Source organism: Myxocyprinus asiaticus, chromosome 10 (genome assembly GCF_019703515.2).
Source record: "Myxocyprinus asiaticus isolate MX2 ecotype Aquarium Trade chromosome 10, UBuf_Myxa_2, whole genome shotgun sequence".
NCBI classification, from domain to species: domain Eukaryota; kingdom Metazoa; phylum Chordata; class Actinopteri; order Cypriniformes; family Catostomidae; genus Myxocyprinus; species Myxocyprinus asiaticus.
Window position 1 is genome coordinate 3,201,859 of NC_059353.1, and position 17,853 is coordinate 3,219,711.

The 17,853-nt window shown below is 37.2% G+C and overlaps 1 protein-coding gene across 2 annotated transcripts in view; it reads right to left on the reverse strand.

Annotated features, from left to right (window-relative positions):
• LOC127446818 (E3 ubiquitin-protein ligase ubr3-like) overlaps positions 1-17,853 on the reverse strand; it is a 168,332-nt gene that overhangs the window by 18,807 nt on the left and 131,672 nt on the right. For both annotated transcript variants that reach the window (XM_051708064.1, XM_051708063.1), the window contains 4 exons: positions 13,842-13,942; positions 7,292-7,416; positions 3,157-3,264; positions 1,716-1,841 (listed from right to left, as the gene is read on the reverse strand). In XM_051708064.1, the coding sequence (XP_051564024.1) occupies positions 1,716-1,841; positions 3,157-3,264; positions 7,292-7,416; positions 13,842-13,942 (460 nt within the window). The remainder of the gene's footprint in view (positions 1-1,715; positions 1,842-3,156; positions 3,265-7,291; positions 7,417-13,841; positions 13,943-17,853) is intronic.

The following is a 17,853-nucleotide window of genomic DNA, read 5'->3' on the forward strand; positions in this document are numbered from 1 at the left end:
GTAGAGCTTCCTCACCTGTGTAGTGTACCATCTTCCAAACGTGCAGAAAAGTGAATGAACGATGTTTTTTAAGGCACTGTCAGGGGACGTTTACCATTTGCATTGATCGCCTCAGCACATTACCGTATGAATAGCACGCTCTGCTGGTGGGTGTGATCACATTAGCGATAATTAGCTGAGCCAGGAGAAGAATATTTGTTTCAAATTTGAATAGTTATTTAACAAGTAGACATTTTAAGCTTTCTTTAGACATATATGTTTCATGTTTGTCTGATAAGTACTTGCTGAGTTTCAGTTCATTTTTGTGACGTGTTTCAGAAAGATGCTCGCGGAGACAGAGACGGCTGAAAGTGCACCCTGTTTATTTTCTTTATTTTACAAAAGCACAATGTTTTGATGTTATTGTGAGTGTACACAAATAAAAGTAGACTCTTTATAGTCTCTAATGATGTCTTACACTTCTCTGTATGCCCAAAAATGACAGAGTATTTTAAGTATTTTAAAAAATCCAGCAGGACGCGCCGGCGTGTCCGTCGACCCCTGAGGGTTAAAAGAGATATTATTCATTGACAAATCAACTTTTACACTCAACACGCAGTTAAAGGATCTCGCTGCTGAATACTCCACCACTATACTACACAATTCATTCACTGGTGAGGGAAATCTAAACTATATAATATATACTGTACATTATTAGAATATATATTTTGAATATATACATTTTTTGGTTGTAAACGCGAGTGATTTCTAGTTCTAGTCGATAAATTCTGAATTTTTTAATTATCGCATCAGCCGATAAATATTCCCATTTGACCGATAAGTTTCTTGAGGGTGCCGAGAATCGCCTGCATGCATGTGAAGCGACTGAGACATGTCAACGACCAGTCATCGTTCATTTTCTTGTTACATGCCTTCCTGTTACTACATGAATAGACCAGTGTGCAACACAGTGTCATTTAAACAGTCCGCATATCAGAGCCGCAGCAGACGCGTTTGAGCTCATAATGTTAAAGTGCTCTCCTGTTTCATTCTCCCTCTCTTTCCTCAACAGTTCCCTGTAACTTTTAACTGTCTTGTCTAATGATAAAAAGGCAAATATCAATAAAACTAATATCATATACCGTCTGCAAATATGTGCACTCTGAGCGGGGAATATCGCGAATGTAAATAGATATGTGGAAAATGAATGCGTTTCTCAGACATGCTAAATGTATAGAAATGTTCCATTTTAATTTAAAACACTTTTAAGCACTTTTCCTAAAAATAAAAAAACAAAGCATGTCAATTTTCCAGGTATTCCAGTACTTAAATGTCTAAAAGCTAAATTCAAGCACTTTAAGTACCTTGTGTGAACCTTGAATCTACCACTCTGATAAAACAAGAGTTTTACCTTTGCCAGTTATGAGTGGCTTTAAAAGAAAATAACCATCCGATCATAAAATTGGGAAACGCCTATGCTTTTACAGTACATACATATCCCTGAAATCAAAATGCAGCAACAGGTTTAGTGAAGCATGCACAACTGAATTTCAGTTAATACAGCAGCTCAATTAGAAGATCATTCCACATGAAATGTCACGTTTGCTATCAGATTTGACATGCAGCAAATATCCTTCCAAAAATTTGAGCTGACCACTTGAGACGGATGTAAATGCCAGGTGTAAACAGGGCCATAGACAGAAAGTGTGTGTGTGTGTGTGTGTGGATGTGTGTACCGGGCAGCCGGGTAAGCTGTCTCCATACAGGTGGTGTTGCAGCAAACAGGACAGTCTCAGGAAGGGCAGACAGAACTGCTGTAGGGTGAACTCAATAGACTGAGGAGACCACACACTGGAGCTCAGCTACAGAGAAACAGAGAAGACTTGATTAATTACAGTTAATACCCTGTTGATAAAGCTCTGATAAATAGCTCTGTCCACAGTAGTTAGGTCTGTGTCAGAGACAACTTATTCTGAAAGAACAAGGTTCAAGCTCAAATAGCAGAGAGCTGCACATGGACATTTCCCATTTCCCTATAATAGATAATGACCTCCATATGGGTGATGCTTATGAAATTCGAACCATAGCAGCAAGGTTATGTATGTATATATATATATATATATATATATATATATATATATATATATATAAAAACAGAAATAGGAATAATTAAATCATATTCTGAGTTTAGACACATTTGACTGAATTGATGTTTCTTTCTGAATTTATGTCTTGTGTGCTTTGTACATTTAATGTTTTTTTTGTGGGGGTTTTTTTTTGTGGGATTTTTCCCCTTTTTCTCCCAATTTGGAATGCCCAATTCCCAATGTGCTCTAAGTCCTCGTGGTCACATAGTGATTCGCCTCAGTCCGGGTGGCGGAGGACAAATCCCAGTTGTCTCCGCGTCTGAGACAGTCAACCCGCGCATCTTATCACGTGGCTTGTTGAGCGCGTTGCCACGGAGACATAGCGCGTGTGGAGGCTTCGCGCCATCCACCGCGGCAACCACGCTCAATTCACCATGCGCCCCACCAAGAACAAACCACATTATAGCGACCACGAGGAGGTTACCCCATGTGACTCTACCCTCCCTAGCAACCGGGCCAATTTGGTTGCTTACGAGACCTGGCTGGAGTCACTCAGCACGCCCTAGGATTCGAACTAGCGAACTCCAGGGGTGGTAGCCAGCGTATTTTACCACTGAGCTACCCAGGCCCCTTTGTACATTTAATTCTTTAATATCTTGAAGTATCTTGAAGTAAAACAAGGCAGCAAGTATCCAGTATACATGGAAACTCCTTTAACGCTGTTTAAAAAGCATCTCGGATACTCTCCACACTTTTATTGAAAAATTAAAATAAAATAAATATTGTAGTTGTATCTGCTTTTTCAACATGTTTTTCTCATTACCACTAACCACTACTGATGTTGAATTTTCTAAGACAATGATTTTAATGATCAATTCTGTCCACTTAATTCATATTTAAATTGCTCCGTAAGATGATGCAATATTTTAGTCTCTATTATTAGCATTTGTAGGTCACCTCATTACCGCAATGCATTCAAATGAAATCATAATGGCTAAAACAATAATGATTGTTATTTAATGATGCTATGAAAGTGTTCTCTAGTGTTGTATGGTTCATTTGTGAGGTTTTAATGTTTTAATTGACCCACCACAGAAGTTTCCTCAGAGTTGGTGTCATATACATCTTTGGCATTCTTCAGCTCAGAGATCACATGACCCAGCAACGACTCCCATGATTTGTCAGAGTTTGGCGTGTTCTGTATATGAAACATCACCACAAATAAATAAACAAAAAAACAATTAACTCAAAGTACATTAAATCCCTCACTCAAAACTAAAATCATTGAAGATATTCCATTGATTTAACTGAAACAAATCAGCTATTTCAAAACCTAGTGAGCCAATTTCCTAGACAGTATTTTCTGGGCATCACTGGTGCATTCTAATATATTTGTCTGTGGTTATTTTCCATAATTTAAGAATGTTGCTTTGCACTAATTCCCTTGAACGCAGCTAATCTGCAAAAGCTTTGGCTATATGAATGTGCAATTATTTGTCATGCCAATATAGCACATTTTAACTGTGTGTGTGGAAATGAGTGGAAGAAGTGAAGCATGGCTCTATAATGTGGAATTAAAGCACTCTAACTGATGGCTCTTCACATCAATCCATTTATTTCCCACAAACCCACTCGACAACAAAAAAATAGACTTTTAATAGACTGCAGAGCCATTGCTAATGCAACACTCTTCTCTGCTCCTGAAAACCTCTGCAACAATGACTTATATTCTGCATTCACAACCGCTGCATATCACCATCTCACAGAGAGATTTATCTGAAAGATTTACCATAGTAACTCCTCACTCTATGTGAAGATTATTGTGATTAGTTCCTTAAACAGGATTGAGGGGCAATAACATTTTATCTCTTAATTTACAGCGCTAAATAAAATATGCTTATGCTTAAGGCTCTCAATACTCCATAAAATCTACACAACAGTGCAGTTTAATCATTATAAAACTGATTGTTCTGCCTCTAAATCTTATTAAATTAGTTAACTACAAATTAGAAGTGTCGTAAAATAACCAACATCGACACACACACACACAGTACAAGCCCACGCACACACACCAATAGTGTCTTTAGCCCACCTCAGAATAAAAAATTAAAAAAAAGCTCTAACTTTAGATCTCACAAATAAGGAGAAATAAGGTGGCAGTTGCAAGACAATCTTGCGATATTAACCTTGCATGTGCATTTTTATATCTTGCGATTGTAAATTTATATCTCGCAACTGTGACTTATAGGTTATTACATAGTGGCAAGATGTAGTGGCAATTACCTTTTAGAATTACCTGCATTTATTTATAAATTTGTCTCAAAATCTGGTTCGATCTTCATCTAAGTTACAATAATGAACAAACAATCAGTTTTAACTAATAAAACACAAATTATTGTATTGTTCTTGTACATATTGAATACATCATTCAAACATTCACAAGCTGATTAGAGTCAGGAGTTGGCAAACCTGGCATCCAATTAATGAAACAAGACACTCAAACATTTTGAGTTTGCCATTCACAAGAAGCACCTGCTGATGTGGACCATGCCTTGCAAATACATTATTCTCAGAAGACCTACGATAAAGAATTGTTGCTTTGCATAAAGCTGGAAAGGGTTAAAAAGTTGTTAGGTATTCATCTGTCCACAGTTAAACAAATTGTCTATAAATGGAGCCTATTTAGTACTGTGGCTATTCTCCCTAGAAGTGGCTGTCCAGTCAAGATGACTCAAAGGGCACACTGCATAATAATCAATGAGGTAAAAAAGAACCCTAAAGTGACAGCTAAAGATGAAGGAATCATTTGAACTAGTTAACATCTCTGTTCATGAGTCTATTATACAGAAAATATTAAACAGTCATGGTGTACATGGCAGGACACCACGAAGGAAGCTGCTGCTTTCCAACAAAAACATAACTGCATTTCAAGTCCATTGCCAAAGACTATCATGACACTCCACAAATTTACTGGGAAAATGTTTTGTGGACAGATGAAACTAAGGTTGAATTGTTTGGGAAAAACACGCAGCACTACGTATGGTGTAAAAAGGGCACTGCATACCAACATGTAAACATCATCCCAACGGTGAAGTACAGGGGAGGGAGCATCATGATTTGAGACTGCTTTGCTGCTTCAGGTTCTGGACTGCTTGCCATCATCAAGAGAAAAATCAATTCCCAAGTTTATCATGATATCCAACAGGATAATGTCAGGGTGGTTATGTACCAGCTGAAGCTCAGTGGAAGTCCAGTGTTGCAGCAGGACAATGAGCCTAAACATCAAAGTAAATCCACTATGAAATGGCTTCAAAAAAAGAAAATCCATCTTTTGGAGTGTCCCAGTCAGAGCCCAGACTTTAACCCAATAGAGATGCTGTGGAATGACCTCAAGAGAGCCGTTCACGCCAGACATCCTAAAAATATGGCTGAACTGAAGCAGTTTTGTAAGGAAGAATGGTCCAAAATTTCTTCTGAATGTTGTGCAGGTCTAATTTGCAGCTACTGGAAATGCTTGGTTGAGGTTATTGCTGCCAAAGGAGGATCGACCAGTTATTAACTCCAAGGGTTCACTTACTTTTTCCACAGCACTGTGAATGTTTAATGGGATGTGTTTAATAAAGACATGAAATATTATAATTGTTTGTGTGTTGTTAGCTTAAGCACATTGTGTTTATCTATACTTGTAACTTTGATGAAAATAAGATCACATTTTATGACAAATTAATGCAGAAAACCAGCTAATTCCAAAGGGTTCACATACTTTTTCTTGCCACTGTAGTTTTGCTTTTAAAAATTAGTTTTAGTTTTAGTTTTTAATACCGTTTTCAATTTTGCTATAAATTTTAGTTTAGTTTTAGTTAGTTTCATTAATGGTTTTGCTATTTACAGTTAAATTTTTATTTTGTGGACACATTTCTATTTCGCTTTCTTATATTTTAGTTTCAGTTTTAGTAAGTATTGTTTAGGAATCAACAGAACACTTCCAGAGTTACCCAAAAATTAAGCAGTCAAACCTGTTTTACTCCATCCATCTACACATAGGCCACAGTCACTTTGCCCGTCTCTCTCAGCTTTTCCTTTTGCATTTTTAGCGCAATCATGGAATTCATTCGTGCAGTGTTTGAAGTGATGAACTTGGGGTCAAAAGCAGCATTAAAAGTTTTGAACCTTGCTGAATCACATAGTCTAGTGGACATACCAGTCTCAACAAACACATCTACAAGTGGGTTTTCACGTTACTTATATTCATGTAAACTTCAGTGTCCAAACCTCAGATCTTTGGAAACACAAGGTCAGAGTATGATATTTCCACACTTTGAGAGCTACTAGCACATACTTTATCATTATCGATGCACTTTTCGCATCATTAGCCATGAATAATCTGTACTCCTTATGATGGTTGATTTGCAAATGCTCTTTGAGGTTTGTGGATATTTTTTCCCTTTATTTCAACACCACAAATCATATGATTGAACGTGACGGGCATTTGCTTTTCCAGTTTTATAGTTAAACTTGAAAACTGTCCCACACAGGGCTCTATCTGCCAGGATGTTGTAAATAATAATTCTGTTCTTAAGTGACTTGCCTGGTTAAATAAAGGTTAAATAAAAAAAATATATAGTTTTCTACCAGCCATCATTCACGTCCCTGTCTTCTTTATCAGTATCACTAACCTCACCTCATATCGCCGTTTGCAGGTCTTCACATACACAGCCATTTGGGTCAACTTATTCCGCTGTGTGACGAGGGAGTGCACAATGATTGTGAAAACAACTATTTATTTTTGACAATGGTTTTTCTATTTCAGTTAGTTTTTCATTTGCTTTGCAATATATATATATATTTTTTTCAGTTTACCGAAATATATATTTTTAAATCAAAAGTTTTCGTCTTATGTTTAGCTTATGAAAATAACCCTGATATAAACCCAGATATAAACTGTATTACTTGGCAGATTCATTCATTATTAATGAATAATATACTATAATAATTATTATATGAAAAAAATTATTATGTATATCACTAACATTACCACACCTTAACTACAGTAAAATAATGGTAAAACACGGCCTCCCATAGCCACATCATCCAGTGTTAATACACAGTCTCTGCCATGATTGGTTTGAGCATGCCTAAGGAAATGTTTTGATTGGTTGTTGAGTGGTTACGTGGTTGGTTTAAATGCTTGTGATGTGTAGATTGAGTCTTCTGATTGATTGTACCTTCTTGGCAGCTCCAATGTTACTCCAGGCTTGCCTCTCCTCTCGGCTAAATCTGATGGACAGAGCAGCCAGAGCTTGTGTGTACTGCAGACTGTACAACACCTGTACTACACACGTGAAGTGCTCTGCAAACAAACACAACACAAATATAGCATGGTCAGATGATCAGATAACACATTTCTCAATATAAGATGGAGTATCTCATGATTAATAACATTGAAAATGTAACTTTCTACACCACTGAAACAACATATCTGCTTACATATCCAAGGCTGTGTGGGTGGGGAAAAATATCATCTTAACCTTGACGCACGTACAATCAAACCGATGAGATAACACGAGGCTGGACTCGGAGGCGTGCGATGAAACTGGTGTGATCTGGATTTGAGCAGCTGTTTACCAGTAGAGAATGACTGAAGCAGGTGACATAATAAAACAGCTGCTCAAATAGTATTTTCAACATCACAATATCTGTATTTTTTTTCTAATCCAAATATTCAAATAATCACAAAATAAAAGTTCAAAGCCATTACTGTCTGAGCTGTATTGATGCAGTGATGCGCCGCTTTTTACTGACGTCAAACAAAGAATGTATAAACTAGTTAGTCCACTTTAGCCTAGTTCTCCCACCACTCATTCTCATCACTTCCGGTGTAACAAAGAGGAAGGGCTAGGTTTTAAGAGCCATCTATGCTTGACAAACTCAGAATCCCATGCCGCATTGCGATGTAAACAACATGGCGGCACACATAGCCCGCAATCGCATTCACGATCGCATCTTATCTATTATAATAATCGTCAATCATTATAAAAATCACATTAATGTCTGATAATATATAATCTGTCCTCCAGTGCATCTGCTGTGAAGTGTAAAGTGACATTAAAGAACTCACGCTGGGGGATTAGTCAGTACAGTAAGAGTTCACATGCAAAGAGGTTATTGCCCAACATTATTTCTTGTAGAACATTCGGTTTCACTCGAAAATACACATTAAAGTGGGTCATAACAATCTTAATTGTGCACCATGTATTGTTAAATTATAATCTTAAACACTACTCCATACTGTAGCTCTCTCATTGTGATTTTAAGGATAGGGATGGACAAAATATTGCAAACTGACAATATCAAGTTTTTGGCAATAAAAAAAAAAGTATCATTGTAACTATCGCAATGATTTTATTTGGTCGTTAAGGGCATTTTCACACTTTGTCCGATTCAGGATTGTTGGCCCATATGTGAACAATCCAAACGATCTCAGACACCTTTAAAGCGAACCGAACCGAGACCATCTCGGGAAGTGGTCTGAGTACGATTCGCTTGGAGTCTGCGGTTCAGTTCGCTAGTAATGTGCATTGTGAACACAAAATGAATGAAATTTTTACTTCTGGAATCCAACATTTGCACTCTATTGCATACTGAAATTAGCCATAAAATGTAAGAGGCAGGTGAGCGTTAAGACAGAGATCTTTATATAGATATTAAAATATATGTGGGCAAAGTGCTGTTATTACTATGCATCCCTATACTAAACTGGTGCATATAAATTAAAACGATTACATTTCATTTTTGCATTCATTTAGTGAAAAACAGAATGGAAAACATGATTACTTTTAGACTTTTACTATATTTTACTGCATGCATTTAACATTTTGAATCAACTTTTTAAATAAATGTCTGTTGTCTAAATTATAATTATATAATTTAAATATAGAGATCAAATTCTGTTCAGAAGGCTGAAAAAATAGAGATATCACACAGCCCTATTTAGGATCCTAATATTTTTTAACCCAAACCACAATGTTTTTTTTTATTTTTTTTTTTTTTAATTAAAAAACAATGTTTTTTTTCTCCCAATTTGGAATGCCCAATTTCCACTACTTACTAGGTCCTCGTGGTGGCACGGTTGCTCACCTCAATCCGGGTGGCGGAGGACAAGTCTCAGCTGCCTCTGCTTCTGAGACAGTCAATCCACGCATTTTATCACGTGGCTCGTGGAGACTCCGCATGTGGAGGCTCATGCTACTCTCCGCGAGACACGCACAACTTACCATGCGCCCCATTGAGAGCGAGAACCACTAATCGCGACCACGAGGTGGTTACCCCATGTGACTCTACCCTCCCTAGCAACCAGGCCAATTTGGTTGCTTAGGAGACCTGGCTGGAGTCACTCAGCACGCCCTGGATTCGAACTCGTGGTCAGGTGAGACACATCGCCGTTTACACCTTGTATCTTAAATGCATCTCCTGTGACCACTTGTGTTCAGATTTGGAGGAGAGGGTCTCTGTTTCATGACATTGACATACATCAATCACTATGTCAGTGTATTACTGCATGATAATAAAGCACAACAAAGTCAGAAAAGACAAAGCAAAAAACAAACCAAAAAAAAAAAACGGTGCGCTGTTTCTCCCAGATACAGTTAAAATTGAATCTAAAAAACATCGTAACATGTCAAACAGAATTATCCGTTATTTCAGTGGGTTACTTGTATTAAAGGAGCTTCAGGTGTTCGTGCTTGTCATCTGTGTTGATATCAGACACACTGAAGAAGATCCGTGAAGCTCTGGTGATTGTGTATGTATCCGCTTTTTTTCTCTCGATCGGACGGTTATTTCCTTTTAAAGCCGCTCGTAAACGGCAAAGTTTAAAATCTTGTTTTAGCGCAGCGGTTGATTGACAGGTGAGGGGTGGAGCTTCACTGCTGTTGGGATGCATACGGGACAGATCAGCGTTTACACCTCAAATATGATCTGGTCACATGCGTTTTTGACCACATTCATATGTGGTTTCTGTGATCCGATCACAAAATGGTTTAGACCCTGTTAAGCCCTAATGTATTTAGGGCTGACCACATGTGACTGGATCACCTGAAATGCATCTTAATACCAGGTGGAAATGGGGTCTCACTCCAAGAGCTGTAGTTGTGTGTTAATATGCCTTGCGTCACCTGGAATTGTAAGTGCTTCATAAAAAGACACAAAGAGTGCTGTTCGCCACTAGTGGATAAAAGCATCTGCTAAATAATCAAGTTACCAAACACAAGCACAACTACACACAGACAGCCACTTGAACGACACTATAGACCACAGAGCTTTTAAAAGAACCATGGCTCTTTCATCTGGACTCAAAAATCAATCACGTGACTGTGTTTGAAATAGGACATCTGAGTTTTTGAGAGGCGGTAATTAGCCCTGTGTGTATGGTGGCAGGACTGTTTGTGTGATGAACATGACACACACACAATGGCAGTCCATTAACATTCCTCACGAGAGACAATGACACCTCACACATACCACTGTCTATATGACAGCACACACGGCTTGTGCTTTAATATGAGCTCTATTGTCATGTGTCTGCAGTGTGACGGGCTCAAATCGATACTATGCTCACAATGACAGCACACATGAGGTTTATTGGAGAGCCAATCAGTGATCAGCCAATGATGGTCACGTTACATCTAAAAGACTAAACACACATGTGAAGGGTAGAGTGTGATGAGGGAGGTGAGAGAGAGAGAAATGTGTAAAGCGTGAGGGTTTTTTAAATGCTATAAATGGTAATGCCGCAGAGAGCATCGTGGTAATTTCCTTTCATGTGTTTTCTGTTGGTGGCCTTGTGCATTAAGGCCCTGACACACCAAGCTGACGGTTGGCTGTCGGCCAATGTCGGGCCGTCAGTGGGCGTCTGTCGGGCTAGTTTTTGCGGTGTGTTCCACATCGTCGGTGAGTCGGATCATTCTGATTAGCTGTTCAGCTTAGCGAACCAGTGCATGAGAAGAAAAATGGAAGTGACGAAGCAAGCAAACGATGAAGTCAAGAGGGAGCCCTTTGAGCCCGTCTCTGGAGTATCCACGATTTCATCCATTTAGTGCGGTTTCGCCACGGATCGAACTTGTTGGTCTAGCACATCCCACAGATGCTCAGCTGAACTGAGATCTGGGGAATTTGGAGGCCAAGTCAACACCTTGAATTCTTCATCATATTCCTCAAACCATTCCTGAACAATGTGTGCAGAATGGCAGGGTGTAATATCATGCTGAAAGTGGCCACTGCCATGAGGGAATACCATTGACATGAAGCATTGTACCTAGTCTGCAACAATGTTTTATGTAGGTGGCACATGTCAAATTGACGTCCACATGAATGGCCGGACACAGGGTTTCCCAGCAAAACACTGCCCGAGCATCACATTCCCTCCACCGGCTTGTTATCTTCCCACAGTGCATCCTGGTGCCATCACTTCCACAGGTAAACGGTGCACACGTATACGGCCGTCCACATAATGTGAAAGAAAGGGACTTATCGGACCAGACGACGTTCTTACACTGCTCCAAGGTCCAGTTCCGACACTTGCATGCCCATTATAGGCACTTTAGACGGTGAACAGGGGTCATCAGGGGCACTCTGACCGCTCTCTGGCTATGCAGCAGGGTGCGATGCACTGTGTGTTGACACATTCCTCCTGTAATCATTAGTAAAATTTTCTGTGACTTGTGCCACAGTAGACCTTCTGTTGGTTCGGACCAGACGGGATAGCCGATTCATTGCCCTCATGAATCGATGCCGTTGTATTATGATTTTAATGGTGGACAATTTTATTCAGACAAATAATCAAATTATTTGTCATTTATCTTTCTTATAATGGTTGTCTAACACGACTAATTCCATTATAAGTTACTTACATAATGACGTAGACATGCGGACAGTTTAATTTAATTCCCAGACCTTGACATGTGGCCTTGTTAGGAGATGATCAATGTTATTCGCTTCACCTATGAGTGGTCATAATGTTATGGCTCACCAGTGTATGACATGTCAGACATTTTCAAAATTCTCAAAAAAGGAGTTTTAATTGTTAAGCAAGTATTGGTATCAAATTCATATTGTGATAACTGCTGAAGCTTTTATAATGCGGTATTATAGGCTATTACATAAAACAGTATGAGTCTTAAAAGATTACAAAGTAACTTTGAAAAAAACAAAAAAAAAGTCATGAATATTTGATAAAACAATTACCAGTAAAATAAACCTTAAATAAATATAAAATCAACTGGTCACTATGTATTAAAATATTTCCACACTTCACACTTTGTTTTACATCTACATAAATATTCAAAAAAATGCTAAATCCATAATACCGGCTGTGAAACTGTATTTTGCATTTTTTTAATTTAAATAAAAAAAGTTATGTCCTTAAGGTCACCGTCATAACCGTGCTTGTAAATTATTGCTGTACACCGTATTACCGAATACCAGCACGTCTAATTGTTATTATTAATCTGGATAAAAATTCTGATATTAATAAATATAAATAATTTACTAATAATGGGCCTTACTCATATAAATCGTACTTTATATTAAAAAAAAAATAAAATAAAAAAAAAAATTCATAAATTGTTCAATGAAACAAGAATTTATGATTTACAAAAATGTGTCCTGCTAATGTTTTTTTAAACAAGGCCAAATCTCTTTTAACACTAATCATCTTTAATAAAACCTTACCTTCGATGGTCATACTGTATGATATATATGCAATATCATATGAACAAGAGTGTTGTACTGAATATCAGCATGGCTGTGATGAAATATAGCCAACTGTTTTTAATTGAAATTATGAGCCAGAACCAACAGATGTATATTATATCATGTATACAATTTGTTCTGAAGGTGTGTAATAATTAGGGCATTGATTTAACGCGTTAATTCAGTGCGATTAATTATATAAAAATTTTATGTTTATAATTAAATAAAATGAATGCAATTAGTCATGTCCCTGGACCGTAATAATGAATATTCCTTCCATATAAGCAATTCAAATATTGTTTTCTTCAGGGGGCAGTAAGCGAAACTCGCTTTATAGGCAACAGGAAGCTTAAAATAGACAGAAAACAAACCACACTTACAGAGAGCAGTCAACACAAGATGAGAACATGTTCTTGCATACAAACACAGCTTACAGGAGCGCAAATCTGAAGGCAGTGATCTCCAGTGTTTTTCGTGTTTTTCTAAGTTTCAAACTTTGTTAAACTTGACACAGCGATCTAAAAACGGCATGTTTATGACACAACCGAGACACTCCCAAAGCATCCGTCTGAAGCAGGTTTGACGCATCCTTAAACAAGCCCTTATAATAAATCTTGGACTGATTGACGAATTAAATTGTAAAATGGATTGCTGTGATTTGTAGGCCAAATGATACGCTTATGTTCAATAATATGGAAATAAACAATATATTGCATTCTAATTCCACTTTTGTATCGTCTTTTTTAAAAAAAAAAAAACTTTTTTTAACTTGTGTGCCAAAATAACATTTTTTGTATAACTTTTTTTAAATAAATATATTTTATTTATAATTATTTAAATAACTACTGAAAATTATTTAATCATTATATATTGAATTATTGTTATTTGAGGGGATTTCACGGAAAATATTTATGTACGCGATTGTGATTAATTCAAATAATTAATCAGCACACCGTTTAATTCATTTGATTACAAATTTGTATTGATTTACAGCTCTAGTAATAATGGTGTGTTACTCTGTGTTACCTCTGCGTAAAGGCTGAGGCATGGTGAGGATGAAGATGATGAGGAGGGACGGGACATCTCTGAAGAGCATTGGCACCTCAGGATGCTCTTCATCACAGTACCTGCACACACACAGTTACACAAATAAAGCAAATATTAGCAAACAGATAAACACACACACACAAACACAGGTAAACTATAGACATAAACTGAGATATATGCTGTAGTGACAAAATACACAACCGCAAAACTGAAATCATTATGTAACATGACTTATCACTGTGGGTGAAGATTCATGAGCCTTCACATCTTTATAAGAGTAGCTTGTTGTTAATTTACTATAGGTGGACAGGTTACATTTACAAAAAGCATTTTGTAACAAATAAACTATGAAAGCAATAATTAAAATATTAAAAAAGGTCAGAAAATCTGGCAGATACTTATTTGAGTGTGTATGTGTGTGTGTGTGAGCTTTAAGTGTTCTGAAGTGAACACTGTGTACAGCACACACAGAGCAGAACTCTAAACTAATGCTGAGTGCTATTTAAATATGTTTAATTCAGCACAAGTGTCATATGCTTTGGTGTACTGTGGCCCCCAGCAACCAAGTATTTTGCCACAGTTAAAATGTTACTGAATTACATTGAAAAGAAATCTAAGCATTCATTTTAAAGAGAGATAGCACAAGCACATTTTTCAAACAAAACATTTCACATAAGACGTTTGTTAGGTTTCCAGGAATGGCACAATATATATACACATACACACATACATACATACATACATACATACACACACACAGGCAGCTAAAAGTTTGGAATAATGTACAGATTTTGCTGTTTCGGAAGGAAATTGGTACTTTAATTCACCAAAGTGACATTCAACTGATCACAAAGTATAGTCAGGACATTACTGATGTAAAAAACAGCACCATCACTCTTTGAAAAAAGTCATTTTTGATCAAATCTAGACAGGCCCCATTTCCAGCAGCCATCACTCCAACACCTTATCCTTGAGTAATCATGCTAAATTGATCATTTGATACTAGAAAATCACTTGCCATTATATCAAACACAGTTGAAAGCTATTTGGTTCATTAAATGAAGCTTAACATTGTCTTTGTGTTTGTTTTTGAGTTGCCACAGTATGCAATAGACTGGCATGTCTTAAGGTCAATATTAGGTCAAAAATGGCAAAAAAAAAAGAAACAGCTTTCTCTAGAAACTTGTCAGTCAATTATTGTTTTGAGGAATGAAGGCTATACAATACAAAGGTGTACACTACAGTCTTCAAAGACAAAGGACAACTGGCTCTAACAAGGACAGAAAGAGATGTGGAAGACCAGATGTACAACTAAACAAGAGGATAAGTACATCAGAGTCTCTAGTTTGAGAAATAGACACCTCACATGTCCTCAGCTGACAGCTTCATTGAATTCTACCCGCTCAACACCAGTTTCATGTACAACAGTAAAGAGAAGACTCAGGGGTGCAGGCCTTATGGGAAGAATTGCAAAGAAAAAGCCACTTTTGAAACAGAAAATCAAAAAGAAAAGGTTAGAGTGGACAAAGAAACACAGACATTGGACAACAGATAATTGGAAAAGAGTGTTATGGATCTTAAACCCATTGAGCTTTTGTGGGATCAGCTAGACTGTAAGGTGTGTGAGAAGTGCCCGACAAGACAGCCACATCTATGGCAAGTGCTACAGGAAGTGTGGGGTGAAATGTCACCCGAGTATCTGGACAAACTGACAGCTAGAATGCCAAGGATCTGCAAAGCTGTCATTGCTGCATGTGGAGGATTTTTTGTTGAGAACTCTTTGAAGTAGTTTAAGAAGTTCTGAACATTTTTTTTCAAATTGTAATAGTAATTTTTCATGTTATTAATGTCCTGACTATACTTTGTGATCAGCTGAATGCCACTTTGGTGAATAAAAGTACCAATTTCTTTCCATAAGAGCACAATCTGTACATTACTCCAAACTTTTGGCTGCCAATGTGTGTGTGTATATATATATATATATATATATATATATATATATACACACACACACACACACACACACACACACACACACACACACATATATATATATATATATATAAGATGTTTCACAAAAGCATTTGTCTTAAGATGGTTATTTATATCTTCAGCTTTAGTGTCAAAAGGAAATATAAATGTTAGACTCACAAACATTACTTTTGCAAATAGAAAAGATTAGAATAGAAGAACAGGGTGCTCTGCAAGAGATGGCATTGCCCTCACAAAGCCCCCCACTGAATATTGAGTCAGTCTGGGATTATATGAAGAGACAGAAGCAATTGAGACAGCCTAAATAGATAGAAGAACTGTGGTGAATTCTCCAAGAAGCTTGGAACATCCTATCTGCCAACAACCAAGAAAAACTGTATCCAGGTGTACCTAGGAGAATTGGTGCTGTTTTAAAGGCAAAGGTGGTCACACCGAATACTGATTTAGATTTTTTATGTTTACTGGACTTTGGATGATGTTAATTGAAAAATGAAAACTATTTATGGCATTATTTTTGAAGACATCCTCACTATGCAAAGTTTTTCACAAGTGCCTAATACGTTTGCACAGTACTGTGTGTGTATATAAGCAATATCACACGAGCAAGAGTGCTATATGGCCCTACATCAGCACTGCTGCAGGCCGAGTGCCGTAGTTAATCACAGCAGTGCTGATGTAGGGCCATATAGCACTCTTGCTCATGTGATATTGCTCAATGAACAGTTCATTGTCCAACAGTTCAATGAAGAAGTAAATTTAAAAAAATTAGGAAAAACTGATTAAGGTCATAAAAACGCATTTGTGCATGGAACTACTTTATTACGTGACGGATCAGAATCTCAGAACTTGAAACAATTCTTACATGGTTAACAAATCAGTTAAGTGTTATTATTTGTTGTGGTATTGAAGCTGGTATCAAGAATCGTCAAATTAAATTACTGACTACTAAAAGTTTGTGCATTGTGACAATGTATCATAATATACCGGACAAGTAGCTTTTTTCGTCAGACAAGTGAATAACCAATTTACTGAACTCACTGAATCAGTGCTGTTTAATGTTCAAATGACAGTGTAGCTAGCTACAGATACACTTTGCAATATTTTTTCAATAAAAATACAAATTAATGTTACTTATATATAATAAACAAATATAATAAACTATATAAATAATGTAGTATAAAATAATATAATACGGGGGGTAGGTGGGGTGTTTTCCCCCCGCTGCAAGAGCTGAATTCTATAGGAAACACTGATAGATTTTTTCTTTGATAAATTATTGCAGGCTGGCATAAACAGGGACAGCGGTGGTTTTATTCTAATGTCTGTATAAATAGCTCAGATAAAGTGCCTGAAGCCTCTAATTGACAGAGTTTTCCTTCAAAAGCCCCTAACAACGTATTTATAACCATGCCTGCCTCCCCTTGGAGTTTGATTTCAGTCCGGCTAACACTCCTGAGAGACATACAGTAAAAGTCCTGTCTTACTGCCCAAACACAGGAGAAATTAGGCCACTTAACCAGTCTGAGAGTGTTAAGTGCCTTTTAAAGAGGAGATGCGTTGGTAACCTCCACACAGCTATAAACCCTCAACTCTCATGAAATGTAGTGCTGCACTTCATTATTTGCCAGATGCAGCAGTTACTGGTATCTATGGAAACCCCCATTTGCGTGAGTCTCTCTCTCTCTCTCTCTCAAACAAAAGATGCTACAGAAGCTGCGTGTAGACCAAACCGTTCAGAGAGGTGAAAAGAGCAAGGCCATTACAGCCAAAGAAAGTAACAATACTAATACAATTTTTTTTTTTTTTTTTTTATATTTTAACATATTTTAATGTTTTTTTTTGTTTGTTTGTTTGTTTGTTTATTCCATTTATTATACAAGACAAAATCCAGCACACTGCTGTTGCTTGCAAACAGTATACTCATTTATTGACACAAATACAGTTGTCTCACATTTTGCACATTACTGCGGTACCCAATCTCATCATATTCAGTTCAGAT